The 21,810-nt window shown below is 34.1% G+C and overlaps 2 protein-coding genes across 2 annotated transcripts; one reads left to right on the top strand and one right to left on the bottom strand.

Annotated features, from left to right (window-relative positions):
* Window positions 1-323: 323 nt before the first annotated feature.
* LOC110623419 (hsp70 nucleotide exchange factor fes1) lies at window positions 324-2,818 on the bottom strand. The gene is made up of 6 exons (XM_021768360.2): window positions 2,510-2,818; window positions 2,178-2,320; window positions 2,006-2,056; window positions 1,453-1,674; window positions 1,228-1,330; window positions 324-1,017 (listed from the first exon to the last, which is right to left on the bottom strand). The coding sequence occupies exons 1-6, from the start codon at window positions 2,593-2,595 to the stop codon at window positions 435-437; spliced, it is 1,188 nt and encodes a 395-aa protein (XP_021624052.1). The 5' UTR covers window positions 2,596-2,818; the 3' UTR covers window positions 324-434.
* Window positions 2,819-8,641: 5,823 nt separating this feature from the next.
* Window positions 8,642-10,355, top strand: LOC110623418 (aspartic proteinase PCS1). Its single transcript, XM_021768359.2, has one exon. It carries the CDS (start codon window positions 8,873-8,875, stop codon window positions 10,214-10,216), a length of 1,344 nt encoding a protein of 447 aa, XP_021624051.1. The 5' UTR covers window positions 8,642-8,872; the 3' UTR covers window positions 10,217-10,355.
* The last annotated feature ends 11,455 nt before the right edge of the window (window positions 10,356-21,810 follow it).

Raw genomic sequence — 21,810 nt, forward strand, 5'->3', positions numbered from 1 at the left:
AATTCCACCTACCATACCCTCTTAAGAGCCAGTATCTGAGGAGGAAGGAATTGTTTTAAAGCATCTAAGATCCATTGTTAATCAACAAACAGCAAGGATCTCCAATCAATTTTAAAAATGGAATGCAAATTTTTCAAGAAAAGAGTATCATTTAGAAAAAAAACGTTTTTTATAGTCACCACCAGAGAATATCTAAGAAGATTAGCATCACTAATTCACCCAATCCAGAATTTATGCCAGATTATTCAGCAACTCAAAGACATGAATTTTTAAGTTAATAAAAAACCACTAATTATATCATTTTAACATGAGCACCAAAGAAGTGCCAAACCTAAAAAGCAGCCACTTCAAAATATATGATTCAATGCAAAATAACAAGGAAATACATGACCTGCTTCAACATGCATATAGAATGCCTGTGCTACATTAATGATTTATCTTGGGGCATTGTTCTGCTCATCTACATTGACTACAGTGCTTGAAGTTCCTTGGGCATTTTCAGCCTCTTGTGGAGGACCTAATCCTAATAATAAAGGAGTTTGCTTCTTCTCGGTACTGGAATTGTTATCCGTAGATTGATTTGCAGCCCAGGCTCTGAGAGGAGGCTCAAAATGCTTGCTGGCAACATCAGGGGGTAAGGAATCTTCTCCAGGGAGAACAAGTAGCCCTTTCTCATGTAGAGATGATGGTTCATTGTAGTGGGCATTCCAGAGCAAGTCCACCAGTTGCCTCTCCTCCCTAGCTGCCTCGAGGTCTTCAGATGACATCAAGCTGATACCTTTTATCCGTTCTTCAAGCAGTTGCTTCAATTTCTCATCTTCCTCCCCTACTCTGCCACTATTCCCACCTTTCTTGTCTCGAGCAAGCTCAAGAAGGCCCCGAAGGGCAGCCTCTCGTACCTCAGCATCTTCACTTGACGCAAGGTGCAACAATATGCGTGGGAATCCTAACTCAGTCACTACACTGCAATCTGAGCTATTCTCATGCAGCAGGTAATGGATCAAGTTGAGAGCCTTCCTAAAAAAGGAATAGAAATTAATTCAATAACCAGCACAATGGTAAAACTAGATCACCACCATCAATAGGCTATAATTTCTTATTCACAAGCATGAGCATCCTTCTGTCAGAATAAATTTTAAATTTATTTTCTTATCCAATAATTATAACCATGCAATTGTAACCAATCAAGAAGAATGGAAGCATAACTATATATTATTCAAGAAGCACCTTTGAAATCTGGAGTTGTCAAAACCCAAAGCATCTCTCAAGCCCGCATAACCATTTGCCAGACGAAATGCAGTAATACCAAGCTTGTTGTGTCGAATTAAAGCTAAGAATCACAACATAACTCACTTTAATATCTTCCCAATGTTGCAAGCAGGGAACACAGCCAGTATAGCTATCAAAGTTGAACGCAACCATGATCCATATACAACTAAAAGTAGCACTTACAGGATATTGCACCAAGTGATTTGGTCCGAACAGTCACATCTGGGTCTGATGTGAAATTAGAAAGAAGAGGTTCTAAGCCATTTGCTTCCATGACCAGTTGTTGACTCCGGGGATTATTCTGTACAATGGTGGTTACAACCTCTGCAGCCTTTGCCCGAATGTTGGCATGAGAGTTCTTCAGATAAGCAAGGAGTGGGACCAAACCTCCAATTGAGTGTAGATCTGTCACATAAGCATAATTAACCAGAAAGCCAAGAAAACTCCTCTTTTTATTAATGGAATGAGCAGACTCAGTGACAAGTCAAAATGATGAACTGATTCTGAAAAAAGGTAAAGATCCAAACAGAATGAAAAAAAAGGAATGGGTTCTTCGCAAGCATTTAGTATAATAAAAACATGATGTTGCAGAAACAAACTTATAAACACTTAAACAGCATCGTGCCCCTATAAAGTTGCAAACTGAGACATACATTACAACTCAGCAGGACAAGAAGAGGAAAAACAGATAAGAGTAAAATTCGCCTATTAACTTCATGGAAACTGGAAAATTTACCATTTGCCATGTCAATGGATTCAACATGCTCTTGCAGTTCATCCAACATATCTGTTAAAAAGCAAAAATTCGGACAACAAATCAATACCCAGTACGAGATTTCCATTGTATAACAATTCGTTAAGAAAAGAAAAAAAAAACCCTTAGAAAGTCACAACAGGAGTAATACTACCTTCAATATCAGCAGGAGTAATTCCTTGAGTCTCCAACACTTCCTCAGGGGTGTTCATAACAAGAGTTATCTCCTTCATGCGTTTGATGACATCAACACTCTGCGCTTGCATAGCTTCCATAAACCATCTTCGATCCTCCTCACTATCACATACAATGCACCAAATCAAATCCTCATGAAAACACATCAACACAAAATAAATTCCACTAAACTTCCCCTTGTTGATATTTTAATTGGATAACTATATGGAAAAAAAGGAAGTAAATACTCCAAACCATTCATGCAATACAGTGAATTTGACAGCTTATATAACGAGAAACAGGAAAAATTACCTGAGATTACGATTAGAGCCAAGCCCATCGGAGTGAGCGAGACTCCATTTTAGCAACCCCTCCCAGTTGGGTCCGTCCTTGGCCATATCTACGACTTCAAATTGACAACAAGAAGAACCCTAGGAATGGCTATCTGATATACTGCGTCCTTGATAATCGATAATTTAACAAAAGCCGAGTTATAAAGAAAAAACCTTCGAAAGAGGAGATGTTGCAATATATATAGCAGCTACGCCTACCAAGCAGAACCGGAGCATAGAGATAATTCGGGAAACATCTCGAGGATTCGAAGCCTAGCACCTAGAGAAAACTAGATGGGTAGAGAAGACGACCAGTTCCAAAAGGAAAGCAGAAAATTGTGGAGGCCGGGTCGAGGAGATAACATTACGGGCCTCCTTCCGGCCCACAATACTTTAGCTGGGCTTGTCAATTAGACTGGACAGGAAAAAGAAGAGCCCATTAAGCTTTTGACAAAAATATTTTCTGTATTTTTTAATATTTCAAACAAAAATTGATTTTTTATAATAAATAAAAAATTTGCAGATATTTCCTATCTACTTTTTATTTGATATAATTTATTTTTTAAAAGAGAATTTAAATAAATTTTTATAAAATTATATAAAATTTTAACTTATTTTAAAATAAAAAAATAAATTAAAAAAATTAATTTTTAAAAAAAATTAATTAAATTAAATTTTTATAAAATTTTTAATTTTAAATAGATGGTTATAAATTTTTTTCATGATTGGCTTCGCTTAAAATAACTTAGTATTGTATAATAGAAATTGGTTTTACGGTAAAAATTGTTGATTAATGGTAATATCCATATTTTTTTAATAGAAAGAAAATTAGAATTACCTCTATTCAGATTAAATTGAAAAATTAATAAATTGAATTAATTTAAAATTTTGATTCACTTTTTATTTATTTTGGTTCATTTTAATTTTTAATTTAAAATTTTTTAATTATTTTAATTCGATTTGATTTTAATAAAAAAATAAAAAATTTAAATTGAGTCGAGTAGTAGTGATAATAATATATTATTTTTGATAATATAAAAAGATTAGAGTATAATTAAAATTAAAATATTTCAATTAAATTTTATAATACTAAAAATAAAATAAAAATTATTAAAAAGCCTAATCAATCTAATCAAATTGAATTAAACCAATTTAATTTGATTTAATTTCTATTTAAAATTAATTTAATTTAATTTTTATAAATATTAAAATTTTAATTTTTATTAAATTAGTTGGAATTGATTTTAAATTCAACCAGATAGAATGCTATTCATTGAATTCCCCATTTATTTTCTTTTGATAAGTAATAGTAAATAGCAATTGTGATGAAAGCTCAAAATGGGACACTTCATTAGACCCAAACAAATAGCAATTGTGATGAAGGCTACCATTATACTACTAATAGAAGCTGTTTTTAAGCATGTTGGTTACTAATACTTAATAAAGTATGCAAATAAAAAAAAAAGGAAATTTCAGGTTTAATTTTTATTTATTTATTTTAAATATTAATATAAATAGATAAAATATTTATATTATATTTAATAATGGTAGCTTATAATATTAAAATAAAATATTATTTAACAAAATAAAATCAAAATTAATAATTTATAGTAACATTTATGAATTATTATAATTTAGTTAATATTTGAATATTAATTTATTATTTAATTTCATAAAAAATAAATAAGAAGAGTAAAAAATTTTAATTTTATTTAAAAGAATTAAAAATTTTATACTTAATAATTAGAAATAATAAAAATTAATTTTATATGTGATGTTTTTAGTGTAAATATATACCATTGTTGTTATTTTAAGTTCCTACTTCGATTAAAATGATCCATTAATGAAATTCCACTGTCTAAGTAAGGAAAGTTTATTTACCGAAGTAGTCCTAAATGGTAAAAATTTTTGCATTTTTGCTCTTGGTTTTAATATTATGAAATGTCTTAGGTATATTTGGAGGAATAAACTAAAGCTCACTGATAGAATAATTGAGCATTTTTTGATATCTTTCATTACTATACATGAAAAATATTATAGAAATGTTATCATAATGTTAAAAAGGTTAATAATTTTGATATTTTTGTAGAAACCTTAACTATCTAGATCAATAATTTTGATTTAGTTCTTCAAATAGGTCTAACCTTAATTGATATTATACCCTATAAAATATCAAACTCACTATAGTCAAGACACATGTTCACAGTTTGATCGTATTCTAACCTAATGAAGAAATCGACTTTGGCAAAGGCTGAGCATGACCTGATATTCTGGGAGTAGAAACAAATCACCAATACAATGGTAGACATATTCTGGGAGTAGAGACGAATCACCAATACAATGGTAGACCCCTTTAACTTCCTCTGAAACCTTAAATGTATGTACTATAAATCCGACTAATATGATGCGAATGATAGGGTAGGATATAAACTAACCGGTTATGCATTTATTAATGGACTGCTAGTCATTAATGAGCCGGCCGATACTTATAAAAAAATGTCCTCATCAAATCAGATGAACATAAAATAAAGGATATTAGGGAGATCATGATATATATATCCTTGGGTAAAATTTTTGGGTAAAATTTAATGAAGGACAAACTCTTTTTTTGAAAATCCTCCACTAAGATAATTTAATGAAAGCTTAAAAGATTTGAACTATGAATTAGCTATATTAAACCTCAACCATCCATCCTGATCTATTGATTTCATTGCGAAATTGAACACTTGTCTACATGTATACCTTCAATTGAGCTCATTGGATCTTAATTCATGAGATATCAAGAGCACTTGATACATGAATATAAATTGAGCGAAAATAAATCTAGTTTTGGATTGATCTCACTACTACCCACAAAAAATTATTAAAAGTGATCGAATAAATTTAAAAAAAAAATTCAATCAATTTTTTTTAGAGTAAAACTACTGATTGTATTAATAAAAGTGATCGAATATCATTACCATTACAATAAACCCATCTAACAGAAATATCAGTTTTAGAGTTTAACAAAAATTTACAATCATTTAAAATCAAACCTCTGCATAAGATAATTTGGCAAAATTACTCCTCAAATGTCTATTTAAACTCTCGTATAAGATAATTTGGCAAAGATACTCATCATTCTTTCTCATCTTTCAAGTATAAATTATTAAAGTCTCACGAATAAAACCACGGAAGATAACTTCTACGAAATAAAGTTCGAATAAAATTCCAAAACTGACGTCGTCGTTGCGATTCTGGAAATCCATAATAACTAGTAAACCTCCCTCGAACATTATCTTCCGAAACAACCGAATCAATAAAATTTAAAAAAATGTCAACCATATACTCATAACTCTTCCACATTAACGAAATATTTTCTTCCAATTTTTATCTATTAATTGAAAAATAACTATCAAAATATAAAAAATTATGTAAAAATTTATCGATTAAAACTCATAAAATTAAATAGAATAAATTTAATGTTTCAATTTTTCAAGTCAACGTTGATTTTCATAAAATTTTTGTTTAACCAAGCCAAAGAAATAATAAAAATAACAGGAATAAAACATTCATTCTACAGTTCATTAATGAGATTATTGTATACATTCATATTTATTTTATTAGAAAATAATCAAAGGGTAGAGATTAGGGGTATGGAATTGATGAAACAACTTTATTCTCGAAAAAAGGAAAAACAAAAACACACGAAATTTCGAAATATAGAAAAGGAATGATCAGCGAACCATTTTACTTATGGGCCCAACTCCGATTCCATGTTCTTAAAGAGTTGAGCAAAGCATGTGACATCTGCATGTGCAGGTGCAGGTGCATGTGCAACCACCCTCTCCTGTTATGTCCTTAGCCTTTGGACACCCATCTCTCCTTTGGGCATTTTGGGTTCCATACACCAAATCTAATTGTACATAATCACATGACTTGTCTACTTACTTTTATCTTTCTTTGGGTTTTTTTTTTTTTTTTTTCACTTGCTAATTCTTCCCGTCAGTGACGGATTTAAGGAAGGCAGGTAATGGAAGCGACAATCACCTCAACTAAAATTTTAATTTTTAAATAGAAATATGTTTGAATATGAATTTGACACATGAAAATTTATAACCGTAATAAGTTTTAACTAATACAATTGGATGATGAAATTAAAAAAAATTAAAAGTGAAATTTTTTCATAGTAAATTAAAAGTTCAAAAAAATTATTTAGCAAAAAAATTTTAATATCGAAATTTATAAAAAAAAAATTATAATAATTAAAATATAAAATCAATTCTCTAAATAATATAATTTGGATATTAAATTTTATAATTAAATCTGCAATTCTGATGGTATTTTAGAAAATTGTTCGTCTCAAAATTTTTTTTCAATAAATCATCGTAAACTTTCAACAGATGTTGCAAATTGAAGTTAATTCCTTTCATTTATCTATTGAATTCTCTTTAAATTTTTTATAAAATTTAAAGTTAATTATTCTGCGTTAGAGTTTATATTTAATAAATTGCTACAATTAACCGTTATTTAAAAAAAAATCGTGTGAGTTTATTTTTATTATTAATTTAATTAATTTTAAATTTAATAAATTAAAAATATATTTTTATTAAATATAAATATTGTATGTTAATACGAATTAATCTCTCTAAATATAAATATTATATTCGTCACGGCCTCCAGCTATTTCTTTCATTAACTTCATTTACACTCTATTCCCAAATTTTTCAATATTTTTTTTGTTTTCTTGTCTCTTTCAGTAATTAATGTTTTTTTTTGAAATAATTTCATTTTTATTATTGCTTCACAACTGTTTTGAATGACATTTTGCTCATTTGACTCTTCCATACCATTATTGGATAAGTGTAAATCCAATTTATTAGGGTAGAAAATAATTTGAATTTGCATAATTTATAAATTGTATATAACTATTATTGTCAAATATTTATTTATTAATAATGAATTAGGATAGTAATTTGAATCTTACTATACTGGTCAAAATTATAAAGTTGTGTCAATTTTATTTTTAAATAGTTTAAAAATATCACGAGAGTCTTTTGATAAAATCACATGCGTAAATATATATTTAATTAAAAAAAAGGATAAATATTTAACAATGACAATTATATTATTTATGGGTGACAATTGTAAAAAAAATTAAAAAATAATTGCAATTACATATATTTAAGTATTAATTGTTAAATCAATTAAAATATAGTAATTAAAATCAATTAAACAATCATTGTAAGAGTACAAATTAAATACAATAATTAAAAATATAATGACTAAATTGAATTAGTGATGATTGAGGTGAGTGTAGGTTTAGTTTAAAATTAAATTGAATAAATTAAAAATTAAAATTTTAGTATTTATAAAAATTAAATCGAATTACTTTTGATTAGAAATTGAATTAAACCGAATCAATCAATTTGAATTTTTAATAATTTTTTTTTTATTTTTTATTCTTTATTTTTAATATTTTGAAATTTAATTAAAATATTTTTAATTTTAATATAATCTAATCTCTTTATATTATTAAAAGTAATATATTATTATAATCGGTTCGGTTCGATTTTTTGAATTTTTTTTTACTTAAAAACAAAATAACTAAAATAATTGAAATTTTAAAAATTAAAAACTGAATCGAATCGAAATAAATAAAAAATCAAACTAAAATTTTAAATTAATTCGATTCGATCAATTTTTAAATTAATTCGATTCGATCTATTTTTTTAATTTGAATCAATTCTCTGAGTAACTCTAATAAATAAAAACGTAAAAAATATGGGTCTAGATTAAGCATTTAGACAAACACATGGGATATTAAAATCTCTTTTTGCAAGTTTCAACTTTTAAACAGAATTGTTGTAGTAATTGGAGAATATACCAACTACATTAAAACAATCGCTCGTCAGCAGAGGATTGAAATGAAAGGTGAGCGAGCAGGACATGACCATTGTTAGGTAGTAATTCATTTTTGTCATCAATACTACTAGACCAAACTGTATTAACAGATTCCACATATTGCCACTTGCAAAATTCCTAATCTTCCCATTCTGTACGACAATAACCAAACCAATTGCTGGTCAAACGGCACAGAAACGTCAAACGGCGTCGCTTTTTACCTCCCTCCCTTCCCACCCCATTGTGTGTCCTGCCAAATAGCGACACTCTCAGAAAAAGAAGTTTCTTCAGGCGGAGTTGAGAGATCTGATAATAGTTGCAGTCTTGTAGATTGTTCATACTGTCTCTAAAACCCACAACACTTCTCCATTTTTATATTCTCTCTTCTCCATAAAAGCCATTAACGCCTTACCCATTTATCTGCATTTCTCTCACCTGAATAATTAATCACCAATTCACCATGGTTGATTCCTACACTCTTCGCGCTTCTCATTGTAACCCATGTCTCAGATTCTTCACTTGCTTGGTCTCTTACTCTTTCTTAATGCTTCTCTTCATTGAATCACCACTGTCCTTTTCTTTATCTCAAACCTTTGTTTTGCCTCTCAAAACTCAGCTAATCTCACCTGGGTCACTTCCTAGATCTCCAAGCAAGCTCCCTTTTCACCATAATATAAGCCTCACGGTCTCTCTAACCGTCGGCACTCCCCCGCAGAATGTGTCCATGGTTATCGACACAGGAAGTGAGCTTAGCTGGCTTCGTTGTAACAAAACGTCCACTTACCCATCTGCTTTTGATCCGACCCGATCCACTTCCTATGGACCCATCTCATGTTCTTCTCCAACCTGCACTAACCGGACCCAGGATTTCACTATACCCGCTTCCTGCGACTCCAACAACCACTGCCACGCCACTCTTTCCTATGCCGATGCCTCTTCTTCTGAGGGAAACCTTGCGTCTGATACCTTCCACATGGGAAGCTCCGACGGCTCGGATATGGTTTTTGGATGCATGGATTCTGTTTTCAGTTCTAACTCCGATGAAGACTCTAAGAACACCGGGTTGATGGGTATGAACCGTGGGTCACTGTCCTTTGTTTCTCAAATGGGTTTCCCGAAATTTTCTTATTGCATTTCCGCCACTGATTTCTCCGGCCTCTTACTTCTCGGCGAATCCAATTTAACGTGGATGGTGCCATTGAATTATACCCCATTAATCCAAATTTCGACCCCATTGCCCTACTTTGATCGGGTTGCCTACACAGTTCAGCTTGAAGGGATCAAGGTGTCCGATAAGTTGCTTCCGATACCCAAATCAGTTTTTGAACCGGATCATACTGGGGCAGGTCAAACCATGGTTGATTCGGGCACCCAGTTCACGTTCTTACTTGGTCCGGCTTACATAGCCTTAAGGACCGAGTTCTTGAATCAAACCACTGGGGTTTTAAGGGTTTTAGAGGATTCGAATTTTGTATTTCAAGGAGCAATGGATCTGTGTTACCGGGTCCCGATAAATCAAACGGTATTGCCCCGATTACCCACCGTGAGTTTGATGTTTCAGGGAGCCGAAATGACAGTTTCGCATGAACGGGTTTTATATCGAGTTCCGGGTGAATTGAGGGGACATGATTCAGTGCATTGCTTGTCCTTTGGTAACTCTGATTTATTAGGTGTGGAAGCGTACGTGATTGGTCATCATCATCAACAAAACATGTGGATGGAATTTGACCTTCAAAGATCAAGGATGGGCTTGGCTCAGGTGCAATGTGATGTGGCTGTTAAGAGATTCGGTGTGGGCCAATAGGATCCACCAATTAAAGAGAGTTTTTTTTTTTGTTGAGATCACACGTGTGATTTATCTTCTTAAGTTTTGATGGAGTAGATTATTATAATGTAGTTCATTTTCCATGCCGTTAACATGGTCTTGCAATTTCCACCGTTGATGATAGGTGTGATCAGGGTTGAGGAGATGATTAATTTTGCTTCCACGTTGTATATTGTTTCTAACCGCTATTTACTATAGGGAATTGTGAAAATATTAGTATTCGAATTGAAAATAGTCGCATATATGCTTTAAGTTTGTAATTTTTATGTTAAGCAATATTTAGTGCTTTTGTTAATTTCGTTTTTTCATTTTGTTGGGAATGAGAAATTTTGTTTGAATTTACTTATTAATGGAGATAGTGAAAAAATTATTTAGTATTTCAAGGGAACGTGGGTAAATATGCATTAATTGAGTTTGAATTTATATATTTTTAGATGCATCTGAGCAACTGAATATCAGAGAAAATATAATAATACAAGTGTGAGATTGGAGTCTCTAAATTAATTAATTTCAATTTAATTTTCAACATATTTTAGTTTAATTTAAATTTTAATATATTTTAAATTAATTCAATTTAATTTTCAACGTATTTCAATTCAATATAATTTGAAATTGAATCAATAATTTTTTATAATTAAGTACAGTTGAAAAAGAGTGATTTATTTTGAGATTTTTCAATCAAAAGACAATTGCATTAATGGATGGATGAAAGCAGCACGTAGTATCATTTGGGTCCTTAATAAAGACCAACAATAAAACTTGTTGGTTTAAACTCTTATACTTAACTATAGTTATGCGCCAAATAAATCAAATTTAATTTTTTTGAGTTAATTAAATATCTTAACTTTTAAATAAGTATTGAGATAATATAATAAGAAATAATATTTTTATAATTTGAAATATCAAAAAAAAAAATTTAATTAATATAAAATTAAAAAACATATAAATAATTGAAAATTTAAAAAATGAAATTAAATTTATTTAGTCCTTGTCAAAACTCAAATAGACAAATTCAATTGATGGGTCCCAATCAAAGCCTTAAGAAATTAATTAAGGAAAAATAAGAAGTTCCTGATTTTTTTTTTCCTTGACTGCTGTAGCTACAAAGAATTTAAATAGGAAAAGACTCAACAACTTATTTCTAATTTAATGGCCACAAACGGCACTCATGAGAGATTCTAGCCATGATTTGTTAACACCAAATATGACTAAGTAAACAACTAAAAAATAATGAATAAATGCTGCAGAATAAACATATCAGCATATTTAATTTAAATACTTCTTATTCTTGATGATCGACCGAGTGGACCGCTTCAGGGGTCTATCATTAAAGAAAGTCAAAAATAACATATCTGAAAGGAAAACCAAGAAGTACAAACTACCACTAAACCTCTTCAAGCTCACCATCTCTAGTTAATAGGAGGAAGAGTCAGCATTTCAATCTTTCATAACTATAAAGAAACCGTTCTAAGACATAGTATTTCCATTTCATTATATTCTACCAGTCTTCAATAAGCTTAATATAAACAACCATTTTCTACCTGATTTTTTTATGTGGGATAAAATTAGGTCTTTTAATTGATTTTTCAATTTTGATTAAATTTTTTTATTTCATTGATTTTTTGGGGAATAATTTTAGACAAATGAATTACAATTTTTAGTTACAATAGTTAGAATTAAGGTGAATATGAAAAAATTGTTTTTATTTTTTAAAAGTATAATAAATTTTGCAGAAATTAAAAATATTAAAATTAATAATTAAAGCAGTTATAATATTTATTATTATATGATAAAAAATTATATATTACAAAAAAAATTATATTTTAAAATTATATTTTTAATTATTATATATATATATATCATATAATAAAATAATACTTTTATATTTATTTTATTAAATTAATATATACTTTATTAATTATTTTATATGCGAATTTATTAAATACTTGAGATGCATTTGGTATAAAGCTAAATATTTCATTTATACATTTTAAAAGAGTAATTTATTATAGAAAAACAGTATTTAGAAAAGAATTAATAAAAAAATTAAATAAATATTTATTATTATATTTATAACAAATAATAAATTTATTTTATTTATAAGTTAATTAATTTTTAAAAATATAATTAATATTAATTATAATATTTTATATTTATATATAAACAACTTAAAAAATATTGATAAATATATAAAATATAATTTAATATGAGATATTATTTAAAAATATAAAGATATAAATAAATAATATTAATAAAAAATATTTTAACGTAGTTTTGTTAAGCTAATCAGTAGTCCCCAAGGTTAACATTTAACCTTCAAATAGAGGTAAATGTTAGGGAGATTAAAAATTAATCTATTCTCTAATTAGCATCCAAAATTCAAGCTTAAATATTACGAGACTAATAATTAATTATCCGTTACTAATGTTTATTTTCATTATTAACTATTGTTATCGGTTTTACTGGACAGTAAAAATCATGGGTAAACTAAAATATGCCCTAAATTTATTTGTTTGTGTTTTTCATCCAACAGTAAAAATCATGGGTAGTTTCAAAGCTCCAAATAGATGATGCGGATGTAAATAACAAAACTGAAGGGCTGGGATTAACGGAGGCCTTTATTATTTCAATGTTTTTTAACCTTTTGATCTAAGCTTTACACTTATCCTTTCAATAATTATGGGCTAGAATTAAAATATACAAAAATTTCTTTTCATTATTTTAGCAAACTTTATTTCAAGAGTTGAAAATAAAAGGTATTACAAACATTCAGGCTACAATTTATGGATACTAATTTTTTAAGGGAAATTTTTATTTTTATCTCATAAATATAATATAGTTAATAAGTTTGTTTCTTTATTTTTAAAATATAATACTTTAAATTTTTAAGTTTAATTTTATCAAAAATTTGATATTCTTCCATTAAAAATACCATTAGTGAAAGAAAAAAAATAATCGAATTATCCTTTTTAAAGTCTAGTACTTTAACTTTTAAAATTTAATTTCATTAAAATTAAAAGTATTTCTCTTAAAAAAAAATTGAAGCAACAAAATCTCATTCACAAATCAATATAACAAACTGAAATCTCAAATTTAATTTTTACAAATAAATAAAAATTTTAATAGATTCAAATTTTACATTCAATAGATCTAAAAATATTAAAATAGATAAAATTTAAATTATTAAAAATAAAAAATCTGAACTTAATAAATAATGTAGTTGAGATTAGATTAATGACGTAGCCGAAACAATACTGTGATGTGATTGGCTAGAACTTACAAGAGAGAAAACGTGGAATGGTGGTGAGTGCCCACGGCAGCCGCTCTGATGATCAAGTCAATATTCTAAAAAATAGAGAGAATACAATGGATTACTTAGAGTTTGAGTGGTCTTAGAGATATCATACTTTTGCTTATAGAGTCGTTCTCCTTTTATAATGTAATAAGATGAAGATAAATATGGTGTTTCTTGAAAATTCAGTGATAATGTGACCGACTATTCGATGATGGATATCGCCAGCTAATAAGTTGGTAATCTCGTGATCTCTAACAAAATAGGAATGTGCCTAATAATGGTAACTCCGTACCAAGACTCGGCCTATCGGAGGAAGGCGAGTCTTGACGATAATCTGTATGTTAAAGTGTCCGGGTCTCTCTTTCCTGTGGTTGGAACGCGCTTTCCACCTGTCCAATCATTGCCACGTGGCCTCTTGATTGTGGTGACAACTCATAACTTTATTTGGGCGAATGTTATGTAACATCAGAGGTCCCCCCACTGGTTTTCGACTCTTCAAATTCAAAGGTGCTCGTTTGCCTTTCAGGTTTAGAACACGTGGCATGACTCGGTCGTAAGCATCATTTTGCTTGCCTGTGGTTGCCTCATCTTTAGTGCTGCATTCAAAACTTTGTCAGTTACTCCGCTGCATAAGAACCCTTCTTTCTTCTTTTTGGCTCACAATAATGTCTTATGGGAGAAAGGAATGGAGGTTCCTCTTCTTCTATTCTTGAGGTTAATCAAATCTATGTGGAGAACATCATCATGGTCTTCTAAGAGCAATTAAAGATGGACTTTCATGAAGGTGCAAGTATATCGCTTAGCTCTATGGACTGCACCCAGTCCAACTATAGCGACTTTTCAGCGTTACAGCCCTTAGGGCAGCGGCTGATTTGTGCAAGATTAATTTCGATGACAAAGCTAGGAAGGTAGTTGGAGAGACAGCTCCTCTTTTTGGCCTTTCAGATGGCTCCCTCTCCTTATAATCTTTTGTAATGAAAATATATATTTCGTATAATTTTGTGTGTTCCCTCTATTGTCACCATTTTTGCAGAACAAAGCGGGCTAAAATATATCTTTTTCAACTTCCATTTAGTCATAGAATAATAATTTTTTGAGAAATTTACTGAAAAATAGGATCAATACCTGAGCTTGTGGTTCAATGGAAAAACGCCTTTGGAGGATTTGTAAATAAGGACCTTTCACATGACCTAGTCTTTTGTTTGCCACCTTCATCTTTTGTCTTTTTGGAGACTGGTATATCCACCTTCCTAGCTGTTTGACGCATACAACTTGATTACTAGGGCCAACGCCTAAGTTCGTGGTCAGGCGAGAGTCGTCTTATGGCTTGGCTTAGTCGGGCCCACACTAAAATGGTTTGGCTGATAGTGCTCTATGACCTCATTTAGCGGGACCAATGCCCAAATAGTCTGACGAGAATTGTCTTATGGCCTGATTTGGTAAAAGTTGTCTTATGACCTTTGTAATACCCGGCTAGACTCAGGCATCGGAATTCCTACCGTCCGGTGGAATCTCGGATGTCGGAGCTCTCTAGAAGGGTAAAGTAAAGGTTTTCTAGAATGTTTTTACATGTTTTTATGGTTTTGATTAGAAAGGATTTGAGTTTTGAAAGAAAAGACCAAGGAGGGAAGAACCCAGGTTCGGCCGCCGAACATGGGGCTGTTTAGGAGGCACGTCAGGCTTCTGAAAGTGGCTTTCTTTCTGCTGCCGAACCCCAAGTTCGGCCGCCGAATGTGGTGAAGTTTCAGAAGCAGCTTTGGCCACCGAAGGAGGTTTGGCCGGCCACCTATAAAAGGCCCCTTGTCCGGAAAATGGGCGAGTTTTCGCTCTCCTTTCGGGCATAGGTGAGTTATGCTCTTCTTTGGTTGTTTTTATGCTTTTTCTTCAAATCTCTCAAGTTTTCATGAGTTTTATCCTTATTTTGAAGAGTTTTAAGCTTAGAGCAAGATTTTGGAGCTTGGAGACCTTTGGAGCTCTCTTTCTCCACATCTCCAAGTTTGGGTCATACCCACCCTCGATCTTCAAGAGGTAAGTGTAGATCCTCATCTTTTGCAATGTTTTAAGTAAGTTTTATGAAGGTTTTGAGGGGTTTAGAGGGTAGAGATGCATGTTTAAGCTAGAAGTAAAAAAATGTTAGGGTTATGTGAGTTATGAGGTATTGTGTGTTGTTATACATGTTTAATGTGATGTTTGTTGGGGTTTAGGCTAGTTTGAGACCCCTATATGTTTATATACATGTTTATGCATGCTTGTGAGTATTGTAGTTGAGTTTGGAAAGTTTGGAAGGCTTTTGTGCATGTAAGGGCTGAGTTCTGCCACTTCTGGAAGAACTCAGGTTCGGCAACCGAAGGCACTTTCGGTCGCTGAACCTGCATGTGGTGGCTTGTTTTGGCTGCCGAACCCTGTCCCCGAAAGTTAGACTTTCGGCTCTGGAGGGGAGTTTCGGCCGCCGAAGGTGCCGCCGAAAGTGGCTGAGTTTCGGCTCTGGAGGGACTTTCGGCCGCCGAATCTGCCACCGAAAGTGCCTTGTTCAGCCTTCTTTTGCATGAATTCTATGATTGTTTTATGATGCTTTAGGGGGTTTTTGGGGAGATGTTTAGAGTCCTATTCGAGTATGTTTGGTCCCTCATTTGAGTCCACCTATGTAGGATCAGACCTAAGGAACCGAGATGTTCAGCAGTGTTAGCTGCTTCAGAGTTAGTCCAGAGGTAGCCAGAGGTGAGTAGAACACAACCCTTTTATTTAAAGCAAATTAACTTTAAAGCATGTCCATGCATCACGATTGCCATGTTTGTAGGTTGTTGCATTAGAATCCACGAATATGTTGCATTGCATTATATGATGATGTTGTTATGGATGGATATTGGATGATCCTCTAGCCCTCAATATGATATGATATGACATGAGATGATATGATATGACATGAGATGGTATGATATGATATGAGATGGAAAGACCAGGTGAGGTCGTATCGCCCCTGGCACTATGTTATATGTAAGAGAAGACCAGGTGAGGCCGTATCGCCCCTGGCACAGTTGGACTTGCTATGATATATATATGTAAGAGAAAACCAGGTGTGGCCGTATCGCCCCTGGCACAGTTGGACATGGTACGATATGCAGAGGGCTATTGGTGACAATTCCATCCTTGATGTGATTTGTTGTGATGTGATGCATTTCATGATAGCATATGTTTTAATGAATTGTTTTATTGTTCTGCTCACTGGGCTTTTTAGCTCACCCCTTTCCCCTAACCCCAGTTTTGCAGGACCAGAGGTAGCACAGGGAGTCAAAAGAGTAATGGTTAAGGGTATGTTATAGTTATAGTATAGTAGTGGACATGTATAATGTAAAGTGATGTAATGTAAGATAATGTAATGAGGTTTAGTATTGTGCTTGGTCCTAATGTTTATAGTAAATCCCTTTTTATACATGATCTATATGTCATGTTTTATGATGAGTTATGTTAAACCAAGCTTGATGTATGTTATGTTGCCCCATTGGAGCATTTGATGAGGGCCAGTGTGAGGTTTTATGTTTTTGAGTTGTGCATGCACAGGTTAAGCTTGGTAAATGAAAGAAAAAGTAAGTTTTATGTATATGTTTGATCATGTATGGGATTTAACAGGTATACAGGATGTATGTTAGGCTTGCTACGGGTCCTGGCGGTCTTATGCCGATCTAGATCCTAGCGCCGGTAGCGGTCCGGTTTTCGGGTCGTTACAACCTTATTTAGTGGAACCAACGCCCGAATGGTCTAGCAAAAACTGCTTTATGGTCTTATTTTAGCGGGACTAATGCCCAAATGGCCTGACAAAAACTGCCTTATAGCCTTATTTTAGCGGGACTAACGTCCAAATGGCCTAGCAAAAACTGCCTTATGGCCTTGTTTAGCGAGACCAACACCTGAATGACCTGGCAAAAATTGCCTTATGACCTTATTTAGTAGGACCAATGTCCAAATGGCCTAGCGAAAACTGCCTTATGGTTTGACCTGGCGAAAGTTGCCATATGGTTTGGCCTGGCGAAAGTTGCCTTATGGTCTGGCCTAGCGAAAGTTACTTTATGGCCTTGTTTAGCAAGACCAATGCCTGAATGGCTTGGTGAAAACTGCCTTAACCCCATATACAAGAGAAAAGGGTGTTTCTCTTGTAGCTGTCCTGGGGGTGGTTTTATATGCCCATCGTATATGGGGTAAATCTTCGGGTCAGTTGCCTTTAACTTGGTTGAGTCTTTCCTTTAGTGCCCGTAGAATGGTCTTATTTGTCCCCTCAGTCATACCATTGGTCTGGGGGTGATGGGCTGAGCTGAACCTTAAGTTAATTCCCTATTTTTTGTAGAAGTCTTTGAACCTAGAGCTTGTAAACTGAGTTCCATTATCGATGATTACTATCTTTGGTATTCCGAATCGAGTGAATATATTTTTGTCGAGGAAGGAAATTACTTGTTGGGTAGTGATAGACTATACTGTCTTAGCCTCTGCCCACTTGCTAAAATGATCTATCGCCACGGTAATGAACTTTCTTGACTTAATTGCCCTAGGGAACGGACCAAGTATGTCTATCCCCCATTGAAACAAAGGCTAGGGATTTCCAATGGCTGCTTTCATTTCTCCTAGGGTCCTTGGGATGCTTGCATGTACTTGACATCTTTGACACCTCTGGACAAGCTGCTTCGCACCTTCCATTATCATCGGCCAGTAGTATCCTTGTCTAAATGCTTTCCGAGCATTTGTTCGGCCTCCTTCGTGGCTCCCGCAATCACCTTCATGGATATCCCTTAAGATTTCTTGACCTTCTTTATAACGACCCGAAAATCGGACCGCTACCGGCGCTAAGATCCAGATCGACATAAGGCCGCCGGGACCCGTAGCAAGCCTACTATGCATTCTGAACAGTCGGTATAATCCCCAAACATGAATAAACATTTCCATAAAACATTTAAAACTTTACCTTTAACCAGCTTGACCTGTGTATGCACTATGACTGAACTCATAGAACCCCTAGGGTCAGCATACTCTATGTCAAACTCGGTCCAATTCATACATCACATAAAATAAAACTCATGTACAAAGGGATTATCCAACTCGGGCTAAGCACAATACTATAACTCTGAACAAATTACATAATATCATTTTGTAAAACAACTCTTTTACATCATTACATAAACTTACATTACATCATGTCCACTACTATTCTATTACATATCACAACCATAGCCATAGCCTGGTGACTTCCTGAACTATCTCTGACCCTGCAAACCTGGGGTTAGGGGAGAGGGGTGAGCTATAAAGCCCAGTGAGCAGAAACCATAAGGAAAACAGTTCATTTTAACGTATGCTATTATGGAATGCATCACATCACAAACATATCACATCAAGGATGAATTTGTCACCAATAGCCCTCTACGTATCGTAATACGTCCAACTATACCAGGGGCGATGAGGCCACACCTAGTATTCGCTTACTTAACTCATATCATAACATGTCCAACTACACCAGGGGCGATTAGGCCTCACCTAGTGTTCGCTCACATAACATAATGCCAGGGGCGACCTGGTCTTTCTATCTCATATCATACCATGGCATATCATATTATATCGTGTAGTACTGAGGGCTAGAGGATCATTCAAGATTCATCCACATCAACAACATATTATGTAATGCATCATATTCGTGAATACTAGTGCAATACAACCTACTACATAACATGGTAATCATGATGCATGAACATGCTTAACATTTGATTTATTTTAAAACATAAGGTTCAGTTCCACTCACCTATGACTAGCTCTGGGCCAACACTGCTAAACACCTCGGTTCCTCAGGTCCGATCCTACACAGGTGGACTCCAGTGAGGTGCCAAACATACTCTAAACCACTCATAAACAACTCCCCATAAACCCCCTAAAACATCATAGAAACATGCTTAGAAAACACCCAAGAAAAGGCTGGACAGGGCACTTTCGGCGGCACTTTCGGTGGCCGAAGGTCCCTTCCAGAGACAAAAGTCATGTAGGTTTGGCGGCAAGTTCGGCAGCCGAACCCTCACTCCAGAGACGAAAGTCAAGCACTTTCGGCGGCCGAACATCACCTTCGGTGGCCGAAAGTCTGCTCTAGTTCCGAAACACAACTTTCGGGGGCAAGGTTTGGCGGCCAATCCATGCATCCATAGGCAGGTTCGGCGGCCGAAACCACCTTCGGCGGCCGAACCTGAGTTCATCCAGAACTCAGCCTCATGCACCAACTGCCTCCCAAACCATTTCAAACACCCCAAAACAAGCACCCAACTTCTCAACACATGCACAAACTCTTAACCATGCACAAAAGGAGCTTAACAACTTGATTAAACTCCAAAAAAAACATCAAAAGCATACATAGATAGCTTATGACCCACATAGGCCAAAACCATCAAAACCACCCATACTCTCACTTGCTCTTTCCCAATCATGCATACACTCTCCCACATGCGTAAACTAGTTCAAACCTTCAACATAATATCACATAAACACACATTGGGCACAAAACCCACATAATCCCTAACATGCATATCTACCCATACTCAACCATCAAAACATCATTAAACTTACTTAAAACTTTAATAAAACACTAGGAAAGCAAGGATCTACACTTACCTCTTTGAAGACCGAGAGGTGGTGTGATCTCTAACTCGGAGGTGTGGAGGATCCAAGCTCCAAAAGCCTCCAAACTTCCAAAACTTCTATTTAAGCTTCAAAACTTCAAAACCAGGGTAGATCTCATGAAAACTTGAAGGATGGGTAGAGAAAAACATGAAAACGACCAAAGGAGGACCAAAACTCACCTAAGCTCGAGAATGGGGAGAAAACTCGCCCATTTTCGATCTGAGGGCCCTTTATAGTTGGCCTGCTGAACCACCTTCGGCAGCCTAACGTGCCCCCTAAACTCATGCATGTTCGACGGCCGAACTTGAGGTTCGGCGGCCGAACCTTGGTTCAGTCAAACAAGGCTTTCGGAGGCCAAAGGCACTCCCGAAACCTTCCCATGTTCGGCGGCCGAACTTCACTTTCGGCGGTCGAACCTGGCAAATGCCTTCTTAGTCTTTTCTTTTCAAAAACTCAATTCTTTTTCAATTAAAACCATGAAATCAGTAAAAACATTTTGGAAAACACATTTTAACCCTCTAGAAGAGTCTGGCATCATTAAAATTCCAGATTCCAACGGAGATTCCGCCGGAAGGTAGGGATTCCGATGCCGGAATCTAGCCGGGTATTACATTCTTCCCCCCTTTAAGAACATTCGTCCCCGAATGTTCAAACAAACAGGCACAAGCATACACATAACATAAGCACAATCATAACAACACATAAACTCTAGTCTATAAGAAACACGGTATTACTGGAGTAGGAACTCTCGGTCTCCCTGGTGCACTTTTCATCTTAAGGTGATTCTAAGGGGCTTTCACCATTGGGATTTCCTTGTTTCCACACTTTCTGACCTATGTGTCGGCGGTCCGTACTAGCTGCTCAATATAGGTGAGATCCTCTACGATCTCTACCTCTGGTTCCTTCAAGAACCTCACTCGGACCCGACACAAACTCATATACCGTGGAAACATGGAAAAACGGATGGATCTCTTCCATTGAAGTAGGTAAATCTAACTCGTGAGATACATTCCCAATCCTTTGCAGGATTTCAAAGGGTCCAATGTATCTGAGAGCTAATTTACCTTTTTGCCCATAACGAATCACTCTTTCTTTAGGAGACACCTCCAGCAAACCTCGACTTTCTCGAGAACCTCAACATGCATCCGCTGCGCACTCTGACAAAACTCGTCTCTCTTCTTAAACTCTACATGCCTCTTGCGGACAACTTCATAACTCTCCTGCTGACTCATAGCAGTTCTGATTCTTCTCATTTTCTGACTACTGGCTTCCTTCGTACTGTACTAAGGGATGGGGTAAGCTGCCAAGTGGTTTCCGGTTGAGGGCATCTATCGAAATATCTGCCTCAGCCGAATATACTGAACCTCGAAGTCATAACCACTACGCAGTTTTTACCCACCTCCCATACCTCTTATTCATCTCCCTTGACTCAAGATGCATTGCAAGCTCTATCGATCCGTAAGGATCTGTCATCATACCTTATACAGGTATCGCCTCCACATCTTGAGTGCAAAGATTACCATCGCCATCTCTAGATCATGTGTAAGATGATTCAACTCATGCTTCTTCAGCTACCTAGAAGCATAAGCAATCATCCTGCCACTTTACATTAACACACAATCCAGTTCCACTCGGG

This window comes from Manihot esculenta, chromosome 9 (genome assembly GCF_001659605.2).
Source record: "Manihot esculenta cultivar AM560-2 chromosome 9, M.esculenta_v8, whole genome shotgun sequence".
NCBI lineage: Eukaryota > Viridiplantae > Streptophyta > Magnoliopsida > Malpighiales > Euphorbiaceae > Manihot > Manihot esculenta.